This window comes from Amblyomma mixtum, chromosome 1 (assembly GCF_055824585.1).
Source record: "Amblyomma mixtum isolate Tamu chromosome 1, ASM5582458v1, whole genome shotgun sequence".
Lineage (NCBI taxonomy): Eukaryota > Metazoa > Arthropoda > Arachnida > Ixodida > Ixodidae > Amblyomma > Amblyomma mixtum.
Genome location: NC_143012.1, coordinates 17051663 through 17071394, shown reverse-complemented (window position 1 = coordinate 17071394; position 19732 = coordinate 17051663). Strand labels below are relative to the sequence as shown.

At 41.9% G+C, this 19732-nt stretch overlaps 1 protein-coding gene across 1 annotated transcript; it reads right to left on the bottom strand.

Annotated features, from left to right (window-relative positions):
- Window positions 1-330: 330 nt before the first annotated feature.
- LOC149365582 (uncharacterized) lies at window positions 331-19494 on the bottom strand. Its single transcript, XM_089544410.1, has 4 exons — window positions 18334-19494; window positions 13596-13813; window positions 9543-9670; window positions 331-6636 (listed from the first exon to the last, which is right to left on the bottom strand). Exons 2-4 carry the CDS (start codon window positions 13693-13695, stop codon window positions 6328-6330), a joined length of 537 nt encoding a protein of 178 aa, XP_089400536.1. The 5' UTR covers window positions 13696-13813; window positions 18334-19494; the 3' UTR covers window positions 331-6327.
- Window positions 19495-19732: the final 238 nt, after the last annotated feature.

The window sequence follows — 19732 nt, the reverse complement described above, 5'->3', positions numbered from 1 at the left end:
CGTGCACTGACATCACACAGTATACGCGGGCCTCTAGAATTTCTCCTCCAAAGAAATTCCAGCCGCCACGGCCGGGATCGAACCCGCGTCTTTCGGGTCAGCAGCCGAGCACCATAACCACTGAGCCACCGCGGCGGCTTGACAAATATTTCAAAGGCAATAGTAGTGCTCAAAGATGCCAAGTCCCATTTTCAAGTGACGTTAAGTTGCACGAAAGTAAACCTGCGAGCCATTCCCACTGACATTCGGCTAAGGCACCATGGCCATGTAAGTACATCACAAAGTTAAGGTAGAGTGCATTAACTGATGCTAGCAGTAAATAATACAAAAGAATAATAATAATACCTTTAATCACTGTGAAACATTCAGTACACTTTTGTTAAAGCACAGTACACATTATGCTGACACACTGTACAAGCAGAGGCTCAGCAAAATAGGAGCCACAGATGCTGCAGGCTTCGAAACACGAGACTGCAGTGCTCAAGACAGGACAGCACATTGCGTATCACAGTGAAAAGGCACAAGCAAGAGCAGTAGTCGACATGAAATAATGGCAAAAATACGGACATAACATAAAACAGATATTGTAAAGAAACTAATGTAGACGCTCCATGCCTGACAAATAAATAAAGCACATTTTCATGTGCAAAGACAACAAAAAAAAAAGGCAAGAACTGCTTGGTAGCCCGCACAGAGTCCCACATTTGCTGCATGAGCTGGCAGTGTATAGAACTTGGAAGCGTGCCATGCACACAGCCTTAGGACAAGAGGTCTGTGTAAAGTTATACTATGAGGCAATCGAAAAGTGCATGGCAAAAATTTTGTTATAGCACCACATTATACGTTGACAGCTGGCAAGAATGCTGTCACCAAGAAGTCACTCTGTCTTGTGCAAGAGCGGCTCTGTGTAAAACTAAAAAAATATTCTTTCCTAATGACTTCACTGCTCATGTCTTACTTGTTACAAGTCAGCTAAACATTCTAGTCAGGCATGATACGCATCTACGCACTAAATGAAAAAGTTTGAGTAATGAAACATCTTAATTATTGGCATGGCAGCTGAACTCCGAAGAATACTGACAGTACAAGACCCAACATACTAACAAAGTATGATGTCTACGAGGCCATTCACCAAAAGCCAAGCTTGCTACTATGGCGGGGCATGGTTTTAGGCCTGAGCACAAAAGCCAGCAAACCGTGTCAATGCAGTAATAAAATGCTTTTTGCTTTGACATATGAAAGACTTCCTGCAGGGTAAAGTATCATGGTTGTTCCACTCAGGTTTTGATGTGGAACACCTACAGCTGTTGCCTGGGGAGTGCAAGAATTCTGGACGCCCTTCTTACAGCAGTCTCGCACGAGGCAATGGCAGATAACATATGCTAAAATAGTGGAGTGATGTCCTTATGTACCTTCATAAAGTGTATGGTGTTGTCATCAACATGGTGTTGTTCAACAACATGAAGTGCAGTCACTCTGCGTAGACCAGTACGCCAATGCAAATAAAATGCAGACCGTTAGTGGCACTCCTTACATCAGACCCCTAGCGATGACAGCACGGCCTTAGCAAGGATTGTGATGCCACGTTAGTTTCACCTTACTGACCTTCATTACCTACTAGACCCAGCACATAACAGACATACCCGTCTAGTGTGTACACTAAAAAAATAAAACACTGACATTATATGTAGTGTAGTCAAGGCACCCAGAAATGCTCCCCAACTTGAAATGAATGAGAAATGTTGAAGCCGGAAATGAAGACTAGACCTTACAAACTACTTGAACCCATGACAGTTAACGTGCTAGCTAGAGATACACTAAGCAGAAATAGTGGTGGAGAATGCAGAGAAAAAGCATCATCTCATTGGGACTTTATTACATAGAAGATAATATTTTAAAAAAAAGCTCCTCCACTCGTTGGGGCAGAGATTATTATACATGTTTGAAGTAAAACTTTATTCCATGCAGTAGATCGCGATTCGCACAGTCGCTAGCACAACCCGTGGGCCATGTCTCGTGCATAAGCTAAAGTGCTGACCCTTATCTGAAACAAAATAAAAGTGACCACTACCCATGGCCGGTATAAATCTTCAACTGCTGGATACACTGCACCTTTACTAAATCTGGGGAAGATATTTTTATATAATGAAGTTAATGTATCAACAAATCCTACTAGTAAATAAAACCTAGGCATAGTCGTTCCTTCATTGAATAGAACATGAATCAGGTGGCAAGTTAATAATCATGGCAATCCTCATGACATTCTGTTGTGACCACTGCTAGTCAAAAAAATGTTCCGAGTCCTAAACTGCCACGCTAACAATAAAAAAAATATAGTATTCCAATTCTGCATATATTTATGCCTTGCAGAATATATTTTGTTGCTTTAAAAACTAAGTTGAACACCGATCATGCCTGCCATAACCTGACTTAAGTACACAACAATTTTCACTCTTGACAAAATGGCTTATCACTCGTTTGAGTATCACAGTCCTAAAAATAACGGCTTGAATCATTTATAACGTCACTATTTCTGTTACTTATTTGCGAACACAAAGTGGTTGCACGCAGCTAGAAGGTGCATGTCAATCCAAAAGCACTTTAACATTTAAGAATTTGAATACTCTAGTTTTAGCTGCAGTGACTTCTATGCAATGTCTTTTTCTTTGGTCCTGAAGCTCAAGTGAACATCAACCTTTCACAAGCACAAGCTGAGATATCAGTGATCACTTGATGCTTACTTTCAACTTGCTGTAGCAATAAAAGTTTGAAGTTCTTTCCTTTGCGATTTCCTTCATCAACAAGCGTCATGGTGGTATTGGGGGTTTAATGTCCCGAAGAAATGCATAGGCAATGAGAGATGCCGTAACGGAGGGCTACAGATTAATTTAGACCACCCGGGATTCTCAAACATGCGCTGACACTGCACACACATGGGCATTTTTGTATAGCACCTTCTTCAAAATACGACCGCCACAGCCGGGATTAAATCCGCGACCTGGAATCAGCAGCTGAACACCGAACTATCTGCATGAATATATAAGATGTGCGGCACAAGACGTCCTGCAAAGCCGACGAGTCACACGGTAAACTGAGCGTTTACGTGTGAGAAAAATGTGTATGCAGTATGATCTCATCCTACTGTATGAGCATTGTAGTGATCATGATATATGCGAACTTCAGAACTGCATGATTCTTCAAGGTGTCCAAACCATGTTGCTTTGCATTTTGGAATGCCGAGAACGCTTATGCAATGATCAATTGTAAAAATTGTCAGCTAATAAAGCTGCCGTAAGTGGAGGGTTCTCCGATGTCTTCAACACTGTTGTATCCATGCTGTGGCACCCTCATATTAATAGCTGCCATTCTGAACAACCCCTCAAGCTCCTAAGCCAATTCTCAGAGGAGCAATACACACAAAGCAGAAAACAATTCAAGGTGGAAGCACTGGCTTACACCTGTAAACTTGAATTGGAAACTTGACATCTGTAGATTTAGAACAGCTGACAACATCACCAATGAAACTGAAGGAATCTGAAAAGCACCAAAAATCCTGTAGTCTTTCTGTCATCAGCTCAAGCAGCATTAATGATGCCATAAGTATGCATTTTCAAGTTTTTTGAAAACAACCTGATCACCTAAGTTCAGGTGGGAAGCAAATGGACGTGCTGATCACCTGAAATGCAAGCTAGCAGACAACAAACAAACACCACATAACAAACAAGATGCCTTTTACCTCAGAGGTAGTTATGTTAATCTCTTTTGTATAAAATGAAATATGGGTTGTACAAATACTCTGAATATCTTAAAATATTCTTATTGATATTTTTCTGGCTATAACACAGGTATGGCAGTCTAAAACATGAAGCACTTGACTTTTTTGTCTTTTGCCTGGCATTCCACTTAAATTTCTGCTTTTATTTCTTCTGTAATAATATTGTTTTTGCCCTCTTAAATTAATGCCTATTTGGGCAGGATAAGGTATTACGAAATGTATTTAAGTAAAGCTGACAAAAAGCACATAGGGAACACTGAGCTGTCAACTCTCATCCATACATGTCAGTCAGAACAGTGCTGTATACTTGTTTTTTAGAATACTCGTGCTGCTGAACAAAAGATGTTGGGAAAAAGTTGTCACAAAATTGTACACATAAATATCAACACATGCACTAACTCTTCTCAGCCACACAAAGAACTTAGAAGCATTTCCAATTTTGTCTGCTATGGTGTTGAATATTGCAATATGGTGATGCCTATAGGAAGCTGATGCCAAAGTGATTTATAATGAAGTTACTACTGAAAACAATGCTACACACAAGCTGATAAAAAACTGACTTTGTGCAATCGGCAAAAAGAAGGTATTGAAAGCTTCCCACATGCCTAAAGAGCTGCATTTTGGAAAGAAGATATAGTAAGGTGCACTTTTTGTTTGCCTCAAAAGCTGCCCAGTTGGCAAGGTTGGCAAGGCAAGATTACGAATGTATGCCTCAGGGGTTGTCCACTAGCTGGTGTACAACACATGCTGGTGGTTGAAGCATGAATGCATACAAGAATGACAAGAGTAAAAAGGGACTGAATGACAATGCAGCACAAATAATCAGTAAGAAAAGCAAAGGCTTAGACAGAGTGCATCACCACCTGAATCCAGCAATGGCACTGAACATTGTGGAACATGCACAGGCACACACGACGACAGTATTAGCATAGGTTCATCCCTCCAGAACAAATTCCACCATAAACTGGAGGGCAGAACAGTGTTAGGCATGCTTACAGGAAAATAACAACCAAGCAACAGTAGCAAACACCACGATTTTTAAACCTCAAACCATGCCATTACCAGTTCTACCTAACTGCTTCACATTTGACCTGATGACAAGAATAGAGTCAAATCTACACATGCGAGATGAATACATTTCAAACTCTGAAATTCTGCTACTCTTAATGCTGCATACATTGACTGTACTTTCCACAAGACATGCAAAAGAAATGCAGCCATCATATGAATTGGGCTGGAATAGGAGTAAAGTGCTACTTGGGCTTAGCACAGATTAAGTCCCTATTGAACACATTATTTTTTTTTCTTAAATGGAACCAAAATGGCCATTGAGTAGCCAAGCTGCCGTCTGTCGGCAAACTAAAAAAATGCTCGGGACGAGCCCAACCTGCCTTAACCAGACACACAACACCAGAAAACACACAACAAGCTGCAATCATCATGAGCCAGAAATGAAAGCCGGCATATGATGAGCCTGCCTCACTAAAGTCCGCTAAAGGGTTAAGATGCTGGTATTGCTTTCAAACCAGAAAAAAAAAATGTGAAGGCCAATAAAGCACACCATAACATTGACCCTGACAACAGAACACAACAGTGAACTGCTTAGAACACCGAGATGTGTGCACAGTTAGTTTAGTCTGAGCGACCACACTGAACTTGCAAGTGTTTCTCCTCTATGTACACTGAACATTAAAGTGTAAAAAATTCATAGGAAAAAGAAAAATGGAAGTGGCAGTTCCTTCAAGTAGTACCGGGATCTGAATTCAGAAAACTTACTCATAAAACAAACTCACAATCACAAGGCTACCCTGCCATCATCTAGCTCAATGACACCTGCTTCAACTAGTACTGCGATCTGAATTCAGAAAATATCACTCATGAAACAAACAACCGTCTAGGCTACCCTGCCATCATCTAGCTCATTCCACCACAGCTCAACAGCAGTGCAATGTAAAAAAGCAGCACTTTGTAAACTGCACTGGCCAGCAAAAAGTGTTCAAAAAGCAGTCCAGTAACTAGAATAGCCTGGCTCAGCTGTTCTTAAACTAGCTTCTGTAGAACTAGTCGGTTCCTTAGAGTGCTTTTTGAGTTCCCTAAGCACCTAAATCTACGCATGTCTCACCCCCTGCATTTCCTTTTACCATCTTTATTTGGGGGCTGGCCATACACCAATGCCTTATAGCAGACTGTCTGACTCAACAGCCAGCCATATCTAAACTGAATTCACTGATCTTTGTTTAGAGATTGTGCATCTGCAAGTTCTTCTCTACATGCATGCTTAGCAGGAAGGAACAGAGGCTAAGACATGTATGGTTCCTCAGCACCTGGTGAAAGCCACTGGGGTTCGCAGGGGCTAGGAAGGTTGAGAACCCCTGTACTAGCTTATACGAATGAACACGTGCAGTTCTTACACCCTGAACATTTCATGTGCACTATAGCGATGCTGAGATTGTGACAGCATCAAAAGAGTCGCCACACGAAGGTGCAATGCTTCATGTGTCTGCACTGCTTATAGTTTGCCACCTTTGACCTCAGTGGTGACTTCAGTAGTTTCAGAGAGGCTGCTTTGCTGCGCTGCTGTAAGTGTTGTAAGGGGGTGGTGGTTCAGGTGGCGCAGATGGCATTGCTGCTCCACTGAATGGCTGAGATGAAGGCGCACTGTTGAAATTGGTGTACGGCTCCTCCGTTGGGCATGTGGCCGGCTGCGGCGGATAGAATGCAGGTGGAGGAGGTGTAACCGCTCTGGGAATGAGAGGGTTCACTTCCGAATGGCCGAAGGTGGTCGCACCGGATGTCACCGGGCCTGGACCGGGAGCTGGTGCCAGTGGAGGTGGAATATGGCGCTGCTGCTGCTGCATTGCCTGCAATATGGCACATGACAAATGATTCACACTAAAAAGTATGCTGCTGTGTTATCCACTCACACTGCTGATTGCATTGCATTTTGCATTTAGAACATGTATCGTCTGTCTGTGTAATTTTTTTTTTTTTAAAGCCAGTTAAGTTCACTTGTTTGGTTTGGTTTATGGGGTTTAACGTCCCAAAGCGACTAAGGCTATGAGAGACGCCGTAGTGAAGGGCTCCGGAAATTTCGACCACCTGGGGTTCTTTAACGTGCACTGACATCGCACAGTACACGGGCCTCTAGAATTTCTCCTCCAAAGAAATTCTAGCCGCCGCGGCCGGGATCGAACCCGCGTCTTTCGGGTCAGCGGCCGAGCACCATAACCACTGAGCCACCGCGGCGGCTAAGTTCACTTGTTGTCAGCCCCACAAATATAATCGGCAACGCAATATATCAATGCCTGGATTAGTGTGCGAGTGTGTGAGTGAGCGAGCAAGCTAGATAGGGAGGGAGGGAGCGATAGTGTGAGTGAATGAGACAGCGAACGAGTGTGATAGCGTGGACTAACTAATGGACCTATAAGCGGCGATGTCAACAACAACAGCAACAACAAAGCAATGCAATTTGCTGTTTATTATGGAGAAAATTCCCTGCACGGTAACTACCGTAACCTGCAACGAAGATGACGACCACCTGATAATGTCATATTTAGGGTAACTGGAAACTACGCCGAACGTAGTAGACAAACATCGCTTCAAAAATATTGCATTCGGCCTTAAGCAACAAGGTCACCCACTTGAAATTTGAGAGTATCTTTTCGTGTCAATGCATTCAATATTAAAGTTAAACTGAACAAGGTGCTGGAGAAAAGCAATACATGGCATTAATTTTTCTTTCATGTTGCAACGTTGCTGCTGAAGTAAAGCCTCGAAAGTTCAGGCATAGTCAGGAAACAAAGAAACAAATACGGTTTAATGGTTTATGGGGGTTTAACATCCCAAAGCAACTCAGGCTATGAGGGACGCTGTAGTGAAGGGCTCTGGAAATTTCAACCACATGGAGTTCTTTAAAGGGACAGTGAGGAGAGCTCTATTAATATTTTTTTTAAAGCAAAATCCGATAGTTCGTCATTTCATGGCTTTGTTGCCCCTTGGCCGGCAGCGAAAGATGCATTTATTTCTAAGAAATTTGGATTCGAAGTTGAAAAAGTTTTTCTCGCCGCTTTTATTCAAACTTGGGATTCTCTTATGACGACACAGGACTAAGTGATGTGAAATATGACGTGCACGTGACGTGACGTAGACTCCGTGATTTCTGGTGGCCAGCAGTGCGGCCTAGCAGCAGCCGAAAAGAAAGACACCGCCGGCCGCACGTTGAAGGCATCTATCGGCTATTGTGGCCGTCGCTACCGTCGCTTCGTTTACGTTTGCACCGGCGTTTTGCCAGCATTACGATGGATCCCGCTCTCGAAGTAGTCAACGAACTTCTCGCAAATATACACCCTTAGCATACCGTGTACCTTGTTACCGTTAGCGGAATACCGGGAGCCCGCCTACCGCTAGTGAGCAGGCGCTGATTCGTCCCGATGCTTCAGGCGCGCGTGTAGCTGCCGGGTACGTGGCCCCATCTGGCGACGTCAATGAGATTTGCGCATGCATTTGCTGCGCCTCAGTGATTCTTGGCTTCTCGTGTCCTAGTGTTGCTAGAACTATTGGTTCTAGCAACACTGTTTTGTCCTATGACGTCATGAAGCTTGTACTTGCGAGTTTGGCCTGTGGCGGCAATAAATGTATTTTGGTTCTTGCTCTTTTCTACGTTAAAAGAGCTTTGTTGTCAGTATGAGTGGCGTTTTTGTAATCAGGAGCTGGTATTCTGTCGATACAAGGCAACTGCAATTTCTGGATTCCAAGGGAAGGGAAGCACAGCAGGGGGTAGCGGAAAGTTAGGTGGATGGATGAGATTAAGAAGTTTGTGAGAATAGGGTGGCCACAGCTGGCACAGGACAGGGGTAACTATATGGGGAGAGGTTTTTTGTCCTGCAGTAGGCGTAGTCAGGCTGATGATGATGATGATGAATGCTTGCTTAGCAACAAAAAATGTATTTGTTACTAAAAAGCAAATGGAATAGTTTTTTCTACCACTCGCTTTACACTCGTTGCGTTGAAACAATCTGAGAGTTATGAGTTCAATGATGGTTGGAAATGAATGGAAGTGTAGTCTGGCCTTGGAGATCTGCCAACAAAAATGTACTCAAATAAAATAATGGTTACCATAATTAAAACAGGAAAAAATGTGAGCCCCACTAAAGCTGGCAGTTTAACTTACCTACATGTTATAATATGTGTGGGAAAAGACTGAGTTTACTGACTTCTTAATCCTCAAAATAGACAAATTTGTGGCCCTGTATTAAAAGTTAATAAATGTAGATATCTTAACTGGTGTGATCACATATCCTATAAACCACTTATAAATATAATATACATTCTATCATTTATTACATTTATTATGCAATAATATTAGAGCTTGATCTCATTTAAAGTTATTAAACTAATTTATTTATTCAGTTACATGCGTAATGATGGACTACGTAGCAAAGAACAACACAACTTTGTTTGCATATTAGACCGTAGCAAATAAATGGATAAAGTTGCATTGTTTTTCAAAACCTTTGACTCACCTTTGTGTACCTGCCACTTCTGTTAGTTCTTTGTTGTGTACTTGTTCTATTGTCATAATCCACCTGCTTTTAGACAACCCTTTTTTGTGTAAATCCCTTACTAGCCTTACGGTTTCGGGTCTACAAGATTAAGCAAGTCTTTGGAAACGAATTCAATGAAAGAAAAGGGTGAAAAAAAAAATGCAGCCTTGTGGAACAAAAGGCCTTAGCACACCTATGCAATGTTGGCAGTTCCATCGACTCACCCAGAAGCGCTGCCGTCTGCGATAATAGATGCACCAAAAGATGACGCAGCTTCCAAGGAACATCAGCACCATGATGATTGGCGCGATAAAACGGGCCATAGTGAAGGACCTGTCTATTTCCTCTCTCACTGCATAGAAAAAAGAAAAAGCAAATTATTTATGAGGATTTAACCGTTATAGCTGCAATCATTTTCAGTAGACGGCCCTAGCATTAGCCCGCATAAGCTAAATTTCAGCCTTGAAAAAATTGATGTTGGGCTGTTTAGATTGGTTATCACATTTTAACAGATAAAAAATGAAATAAAAAGTATGGCGACCATAGGCTGAGTTCGCTAACAAATTATGGTGATGTCGAGTAGTTTCTTTTTTTCTTATTTCAGAGGCTTGACTGTGCACCTATTCATTTCATGGTAGCAGTCAAACAGTCCATAATTTTCTCAAAGACATCATTATTACAAGTTTGAACGAGTGGTGGGAAAATAATATACTATTCATAACTTGAAAGTTCTCAGGAATAAGCACATCTTTGGCTTACAAACAAACGTCGACAAAGCCACATAAAGTCAAGAAATCGAATTTCGTTAAGAAAGCAAAAGATGGCGTCATCCCCAGCTTTCCTTTGAGAGCATTATGTACTATAGGTAAGGGCTGGAGTTTTCTGTTTAAACCGAAAAAAAAAAAGATAAACATAGTCAGAAATAAGTTCTCGAAATTTGGTCTTAGACAAAAAAAAGGTCCGGATCCTTCAAATGTACACAAAAGCTTGCTGACTATTGAGTATCAGTCACAATCAGCCACAAGAGTGAATTAACAAAGTGCTGAAGCCAGGAGCATCATGAGACAGCTGTGAGACAGCATGGTAAGACAGCCATTTGATTTAGAACAGTAATTGTGCGTTTTCAATCATTGCTCCGTTACTTTATTTCAATCATTGCTCCGTTACTTTATGCTAATGCCATGAGCTGAAATGCTCCACAACATCGTTAAGTGTCATCTACTAACACAAAACCTTGTGCTCACAAATTATCATCATCTTCTCAGAGCCTTTACATGGTATAAGAGTGTTTGCATGCCATGTAAGGGCACTGACAATAGTGGTAACCGTAACAAGTCGTCATGTTGAAACCATGCACAGGCATTACAGAAATGTTTCATTTTCTGACGTCCACAACTGTTCACTGTCACCTCCATCTCTGCAGGCACCATCTGGCCTATGTAATCAAAGGCCCTCTGGCTCCTTTCGAATTGTAGCAGTGGTCGCTTTTTTCGTTTTAATCTGAAACTTAGTCCTTAAGATGCATTTGTTGGTATCACAGTTTGTTCCATGACTGAATGAGTAAGCAGAGTGCTGCAAGCGACAAATACCCTTGCATCTATTCACACAAAGACAAAAGTATTCCGACGTGAAGGCGACCGGACAGCCAGGCCTGGTTCCACTTGCCTAAGTCAGCACAATGCAGTCTACATGTGTGCTGACTCCCTCTTCTTTCTGCGTGCTTTATTTCTCATTTATTTGGATCCTTGCACAAGCAAGACTTATAGAAATAAACTATTTATGTTTTTCTCTTACAGCCCAATCACTTAATTTTCACATTTACTTTGATTTTTATGGCATTTGTTTGCAACCACTGTAAACGACAATTTGTGCGTTAGTTACTTATGCACAAACTGCTGTCACTAACTAACAAGCAAAGTAAACCACACATGATTCTGAATGCAAAAGGGTGCCATATATATCACCGAAAAAAACTGGTTATGCTTTTACGGAAAATTATATTCATCAAAAGAAACCGACAATTGCATTCCAAAATAAACACTGAGAAAAAGTCAGCTGAATCTTCAAAAACTAAAACCAGAAAAACTCCAACTCGCAGCCATAACAATGTGCTCAACAATCTCTTCTTTAAGCTTTTAAATACGGCAGCAAAGAAAAACTATTCAAGATGGACTTGTAACTGGTGAACCGTAGCAATTGTAGGATATGCAAAAAAATAATGCAAGTACATAAGTAAGCCATAGATAAGAGAAGCAACCAGATGCATTAACATGTCAACTACAACTTCGAGATACTTTCCATGCAAACGATAAAAAGATAAGAAAAATCAATTAATTTCAGTGTTCAAAGCCAGCACAACCAATTTTAATGCCGATTGTGAGGTTATCATTTACTAATTGTTAAAACGCAGTGAAATGGCTGTTGAACATAAGACCACAAGGTATTTACTCACAGGGTTGTTAAGGTACAGTTAAAGCAATGTTTTTGTAAGCAGACAACCACAGTGATGTGTAATTCATAGGGTACATGCTGCTAAGCATGAAACAGTCAGATGCAGTGCTCAAGAGGTATTATGGATATGATTTCGAAAATCATGAGTTAAGTACAAATATAAATTTCATGCTCCATTCTACTGCACAGGTGCGTATGTGCCAGCATCAAGACTTCACTCACCATGATTTAAGACCACTCAATCCAGTCAAGAAAACAAGGAAGGAGTTGATTACAAACATTTTCACGTGTGCACTGAGTCGAACGCATACATGATGATGACAAGACTACACTTTTCCCTGTCATGCTCACTGTATGAGTAAAAATGAAGATACTTGCTTCTAGCACAGCTTTCTATTCTGTCAGAGTAGATACCAAAATAATGATATCACAAACTAACACATAAATGCAGTTGGTCAGTCACTTGATTAAAGCACAAGCACAAAATAGAGGCAGTACCTAGCTTCTAATTGCATGATGCCAATATCTAGTTATACAACGTGCAGCAACTTAGAGCCACAATTATATTCTTGTTGAAAATGTGACAGCAATACTTTATTCAGGCAACCTTTAATGGTCGTGATTCTAAAGTTAATTTTGATTGCATTTAAGAACAAAAATATGAAACTACAAGCTTCCTGCACAACTAGCTATGGCACGGATTGCAAACAAGCTTATAAAATGGCTTTATAAAGCTACTCTCCAATAATAATCAACATTTTTGAAAAAAATGATAAATTCTTTAATGTTAGAAGAATAATGTGATTAGTTGTGTTTTTTAACAAGGCAAAGAAGCTCTCAAATGGAAATTACCATCAACGGATCTGTAATGTACGAGTCTGTGATTTATTGCTTAGCACAATTTCATTTCTTGCACCACAAGAAATATGCTGCAAGTCACTTTGTTGCTTTAACTGCTACAAGTTAATGCTACTTGTAACAAAAATGCAATACAGCTAGTGTTACATTTAAGAACACCTTTAAATGCTGACACATTTTTATCATAACATGTCTCACTGCTACAACAGTACAGTGGCATTTGTATGTTTGTTTTTTTTTTTTGTTGCTGAGGAGGTAACTCTCTCACCATCTTTCTGAAAGCATAGCTAGTCACACTGAACGGAGAAAAAAAAAATATTTGCAGACTACCGATTTCTTTTCATTTGCACTGATCAACAGTTCGTCAACACAGCCATCATGAATTATTACTATTAGGAATTACTTCAACTAGGTTTAGTTTAGTTTATCGGGGTTTAACGTCCCAAAGCACTTCAGGCTATGAGGGACGCCATAGTGAAGGGCTCCGGAAATTTCGACCACCTGGGGATCTTTAACGCGCACTGACATCGCACAGCACACGGGCCTCTAGAATTTCGCCTTCATCGAAATTCAGCCGCCGCAGCCGGGATCGAACCCGCGTCTTTCGAGTCAGCGGCCGAGCGCCGTAACCACTGAGCCACCGCGGCGGGGCTACTTCAACTAGGCTTTCCCTATGCAGTTCTAAAGTATTTTCATGTTTGTTTCATTGCCATATGCCCAGCTCTTCCAGCCATCCTTTTTCTCCCATTGTTTAAAAATGTCACACAGCTGGCTATCTTTTACTGTCTGTTTCTGTGGCTGAGATTTATCTTTGATATACGAATTTGTCATATTTGCATATACATTCGTCCCCCACCTGGTGCAACATGACTAATGATAAAATAAAATTAGACATAACAAGTGTGCAGGTCAACAACTGCAAGGTTCAAAATTTTCAATTTTAAAATGACCGTGGCAAAGAATCTTACTTTTCTTGTGAGCTTCTTCAAAATCAGAGGAATGTGCAGCATTCCAGAAAAAACTGCAGAAGCAGATGCCTCCCACTAAGTGCTGTGTGACACGATCCATGGTGCCTCCAAAGTTCAGATGAATTCGTGTTAAAACTTTTTGGCGGGCTGTGTCATTAAAAAGACGATCCCTGTTCTCACGCTGTTCCCCTTCATCAGGTGAACTTCCTCAAGTAGGCCTGCATCGGAAAAGAAGCATGATATTACAGCTGGTCTAAAATTAATAGCTGTTTTCACAAGTTGCTGAGCACAATTAAATGCTTGAAGAAAAGCACCTATTTTATACCTACAGGCCTGTATGAAATACATCTCGATTCCAACAAAATGCCAATTTTTTTCTAAAACTCAAAAGGGACATGGGGGGACCCTAATTTCTTGCACAAAGGCTTTGCTCATGCTGATGGCCTTCCTAAGGAACAAGGAAACATAGAACCCCGAGTCATGTGTCCCAGTCACTGACAATTCCAAGGTCACTTTAGTAATTGGACATATGATGACGATAATGATGAAAAAGAACGCTTTCCATTTTCATTCCAAAACAGCGCAAAGAGATTGGAGAAACAGCAAGATAAAGAGCCGAACTAGTTTTTTTACTCCTTACAAAGACAATGTGATAATACAAAGCCATCTATTGTCTTAGTAGAAAACACCAACATGCCAAATGCAACATGTAGACAAAACAACGTTTGCCAAGAAAAATGTTAACAGTTTCTACAAGCATGGTGAGCAGCTGTGGATACCTTGGCAAGCCATCTTTCTATGAAGCAATTGGAAAGGATGTGGTGGGATTGAAAGAAACTTCTGGCAAATTGTTCAGGCACAAATGTTCTACACTAACAGTTCAAGAGGTTTCTTTTTATTCGTCAGGCAGAAAGGTGTCTGATGAACAGCATGCAAAGCTTTAATTCTGGTGAGATTCAAGTGAATGGCAAAGTGTTATCATAAAAGCTATGACTAGGGGTTGGACTTTTGGTTACTTTTTTTTTTTAATTTGGTAATTTTGTGGTTTCAAAAAGCAGTTCTTGGTTCTTTTCGGCGAATATTATTTTGTATGGATAAATTACCATTTTTTTCTCAGTGGTATCACAGGACCAGGTTAATTGGAAAGATATGGGAGCGGCCTTTGCCAGTAGTGGGCATACTCAGACTGATGATGATGCCAATGTAGTATCCCTGTAGAATCAAAAATTATTTGTAGTATACTTCGGCAATTTTATCAGCACCAGCAGTAGCTTTACGAATAATTAACACACATATGGTCGTATGTACAGCTGTGCTTGTTGAAGGAAATGATATCGCCATTTAAAAAACCAGTGTAAGGTAAATGACAGAACCGTCAGGCAAAAAAACACAAAATGAAGTTTATATTTAAAAACAAATACCTTGTGCCAAAGCGCTCTTTGCCCACAGATGCCCTTGCGCGAAAAAATCCATCACCATAATCATCATTACTTTTAAAACCATGGTTGTCATGTCATCGTTGAGCTGTTGCTCTAGATTGAGAGGAGGGCGGGACATACAAAAAGATGCTAGCTACTGCCTCCAGTCACCCCTGAAGAAGGAACCAAGCCGGCTCCGAAACGTTGGGTTTCAAACTAAAGTTTTTGGTTGGAGATGTGTTAAAATTTATTATAAATCATGTGGTCTGCATGCTGAGTGCAGCGATGGAACTACCACTGCATTGTTTCAGTAGACAGCAAATGACACTTTTTTTTGCGATGCTTATACATGCTGTGGAGAACCCTACTTATCCAGGTAACTAACTTCCCTTAACAATGGGTGACGACTGTGAACAGCACTGTGCTTGCAGACGAAGTTTAACGAGGAGTGGAGCCTCCCAGTCTGCAGAGGCGTGTAAAGCAATGGAGAAATGTCTGAAAACACACAAATGCACTATTTAATCTAAAGCTAACAGCACCTCACTACGCCCATGGCTTCCATACAGTTAAACAACAGGCTCTTTTCTTCTCTTCCGCTCTCCTGATTCACCTGGAAAACAACAAATATTGCTGACTACAGAATTTGTTTACGTCGGTGTGTAATTGCAGGACTTCTCGGCCGGGGTGCGGCCTGTTCGCACGGCACTAGTGTACATTCTCTCCTGCCGACTCCTTACTTCTCCTGCATCTCCTCAAAGCCTTCTCTTCCCCTCGGAATCTACTCGCCCAACAGTTCTTTCATCACGCTCCTCAGAGAACACATGGTCCACACATGGTCAATGGTCACACATGGTCACACACACACACACACACACACCAACACATGGCGGCGGGGCAACCAGGACCCACGCACGTAACTTCACTTCTTTCACCTTTCTATCTCCTGCATTCCATTCCCCCTTTCTCAACTTATGCTTCATGGCACACTTCTCGAATAAAAAAAAACACACACCATATTATTTTCTCCCCTGAAGAATACTGACTATTTTCAGTTAAAATTGAATTTCAAAAATTGAATTCGCATACTTTTTTTCTATTTAAACCGAATAATACAATCCCTCGCTTTGACAAATGACTTAATTTATTAGCTGGAGCTGCACTGGCTGAGAATAACGGCACAAGCGTAGAAAACAATGTTAGGTATCACTCAATAGCCAATTTCTTGCCTGGCAAATTTCGAGCAAAAGGCAAATTTTTAGAACATAAGAAATTGCTTCTAATGTGGCAAAAATGTGCCCCCAGATGCCACTGTACCAATCAGTTAATGCTACGGATGGCCATATATAATGCCTGCTCATGCATAAATTATTTCGTTTTGTAGCAACCTTTGAGACTTTCACGTGCAATCTCATTTCAGAATCCTCTTCGCAAGTAATTACGGTCATCCAGAGGATGCACACCAATAAAAGCACCCACCTGTGTTAATATCTTCACTGGATGTCCGTACAATGCATGCAAATCCTCAATATTTTATTTCTGGATGAGAAATGGATATTTGTAAATTATTATGCAATATCTGTCCTGCATATTTTATATGTTTTAATTTACAGATTCCTTTAATAATGTCCATGTGAGATTAAAACTAACCACAGAAATGTGTCGACATCCATGTCAAAACTGGATGTCCCAAGGGTATTAAACTGATTTCAGGCAGAAATTTGCAAAAGTGAACAAATGTGCATACACAGTTGAGTACATTACACAACTGAGAACAAAAACTGGCTTTAATGACGAGCTGAAAGTGCCCTGGCATCCACCAGATAAAGTGCCCTGTCATGATAAATCTGCCCAGAAAGTCTGAATTCTGCAAAAAGCTTATGACAAGATCTGCAAACATGTCTCCATTACTGACTATGAAAAATGCATATATTCTTGGGGCTTTATTTTCACTACAGGAACATATATCCGCTTGAGACATCTAATGGTCAGTCATAAGAACTATCTTCGGATCGACCATGTTTGTTTGTGGGACATACATTAGTGGACATTCGGGGATATCCCACAGCCATTTTGAATACCCAAAATCCACGTTCATCAGTCGTCCGTTGATACATCTGTGATTGGTTACTCCAATTATGAAAAAAATCTGCATTTTTTTCTGTTTGGAATTTACAAAATGATTCTTAAAATGTGTAAATTGGGATGTACTGAAACTGTGATTTGTAGGATTCACTGACCACCTGAAGCTCTTTAACCTGTGTTGAGATCGCAGAGTACAAGAACGTTTTTGTATTTAGCCTGCATCGAAATATGGCCGCCGCGGCTGATTTCGAATCCGCGATCGGGATCGAAACCGATACCTTGCGATCAGCAGCTAGCTGAACGCCAAGGGCAAGCTTCGATTTACATTCGCAAAGTTACCCCGCACGAATGATTTCGTAAAGCGCGCACAAAGCACCGCAAGGCTCCTTTTCAGTGATATAGACAGCTAGCCGCGATCACTAACCCCTTTCCTCGCCAGACAAGCCGCTTGCCACACCTGGCACGCTCCGTATCTGAATATCGCGCCGCCGACGTCACCGTGTTGTCGCCCTCCCTCGGCGCGGTGACGTCGGCGGACGCGCCGAGCTGCTGCTGTTGACACGGCGAATTCGATGAAACTTTCAACCTCACGCTTGCGAAGGTTTGTGCAATTTTCGAGAATTATTTAAACGACAAAAAATAGTGCCACAGTGTCGTCGAATTGCTATCTAATTTTCACTGCCTCATGTCGATCACGTACGCGCGGTCACCCAAAACGTGTTTACGTGGATCGCACACGCGGACGCCAACCGGCAGAGTTCGCTGCAACTCGTACTACACATACTACACTCGCCGAGTCGCCGTCCACAAGACGCCGGGAAAGAAGTAGAACGATGTGCAGATCGCACAACAAAAGACACATTAGCCTGTTCCGTTCACCGCTTCATTCCTCATCTATTTTCGCCGGAGAGTACATTCTCAGGCTCCCCGGTTTAGAAAGGTGTCCTTAATAAACAAGAACTGGGCACACAAGTGGCACTTCATCACTTCGACGCTACTGCCGAATACACAGTGATCAGCCAAGAAGACACGCCCCACAACAGTTCCTTGCACAGCAGCTTCAGAACGAACAGCACGCGCGTAGTTTTTGCATACACTGTTATGCCTGAAAAGGTAGAGAATTTCAGCACCGAACACGTTTTGCTCAAAAAACAGCAGCATATCTGCCCGCACCCTTAGTCGAGAACGCCAGCAGCGAGTGCAGCCCGCTAATAATAGCTTAATAGTGAGTTGGTTACCTCTTGTTTATTCCGCTGCTGGGAGAAGAAAGCCGCAGAGGCTGGCTCGACACTCCTGAAAATCGCACTACACACGGCGCAACGCACGTGAAAGCCACAGCACGGACGGATAATGTAAGCGAAAGCGCGGCCGTTCACCAGCCCAAGAACTGCTGGCGCCGCTGTTATTTATGCCACGCGTTTCGTAATGGTAAAGAGAGCAAAACAACGAAAGCATGAAGAGGTGCGAAAGCGTCTACAGTCAGTTTGGTTACTTTGTAAATTCAGCCCTCCGATACCGCTGCTGCCCTCTTGTGCCGGCTACACAAAGCGCAGTAACAGCAGCATAACAAGCACGGTCGGCCTGAAGCGTGCACGGTACGCCGAAGCTTCCAAGACTCGAGACTCCACTCCGATCACCGCCAGATGTAGTAACTCCAGTCATGTTTTTCCTCCATGCCAATCATGCATACGCCCCATGCTACAGTGGCCACTGGCTACCGGCTACAATCCCTACAATGCATGCCGCGAGTGCTGGATCTCCGGCGCCGCCGGCCTCGGCCCGATTTCATCACACTACGTCGCGTGCGCAGTGCAACGACCGTCACACTGCCGGCCGGCGAGTTGCGTCGTACTAAATTTGGATGCCCTATCAGCAAAGTTTTAATCACGTTTTGTTTGATTATAAGTCCACGTCCCCAAATACGCGGCAAATTTGAAAACACGCTAGTCATCATAAGCGGAGCTTCACGAATCGATGCGACTGCAGAAATTTGAACATGCGACAGGTTCGCTGAGCAGCATAAAATATTCAATTTTGTTTTCTGCCAAATAACTAGCACGAACTCTAATTTAATCAAGCCCACTACGCCCTGTTGCTGGGGGCGCTCGCATAAAGAAAAAAATAAAGCAGTCAAAAGTCCTCTTTCTTTGTCCATCATAACTGCATCGCAATTAGGTACACAAGAAAATCAGTCCTGCCTGCCCCATTCCTGAACATCCCTGGACGGAAAATCAACCAATCAGAAAAAAAAAATCACCTTGAAACAAAAACAAAGCTCAGTCAGAACTGTTATCCTGAAGAAAAAAAAAATGGAAATGTTTTACGAGTGCCTGAATCACACTTATCATGAGGAAAGGGATGAAGAAGGAAAACCTAGAAGCACGAAAGATGCGAAGTGGCGGGCTATTAATTAATATTGACTAAGAATCATTGCTTTTTGCCTGTGTACTGTGCGATGTCAGTGCACGTTAAAAAACCCCAGGTGGTCGAAATTTCCGGAGCCCTCCACTACTGCACCTCTCATAGCATTAGTCGCTTTGGGACGTTAAACCCCATAAACTAAACTAAACTAAACATTGCTTTTTGGGTTACTTTTAGGAATAATCGTTGCTTTGTTGTTTCAATTCACTCCACTTC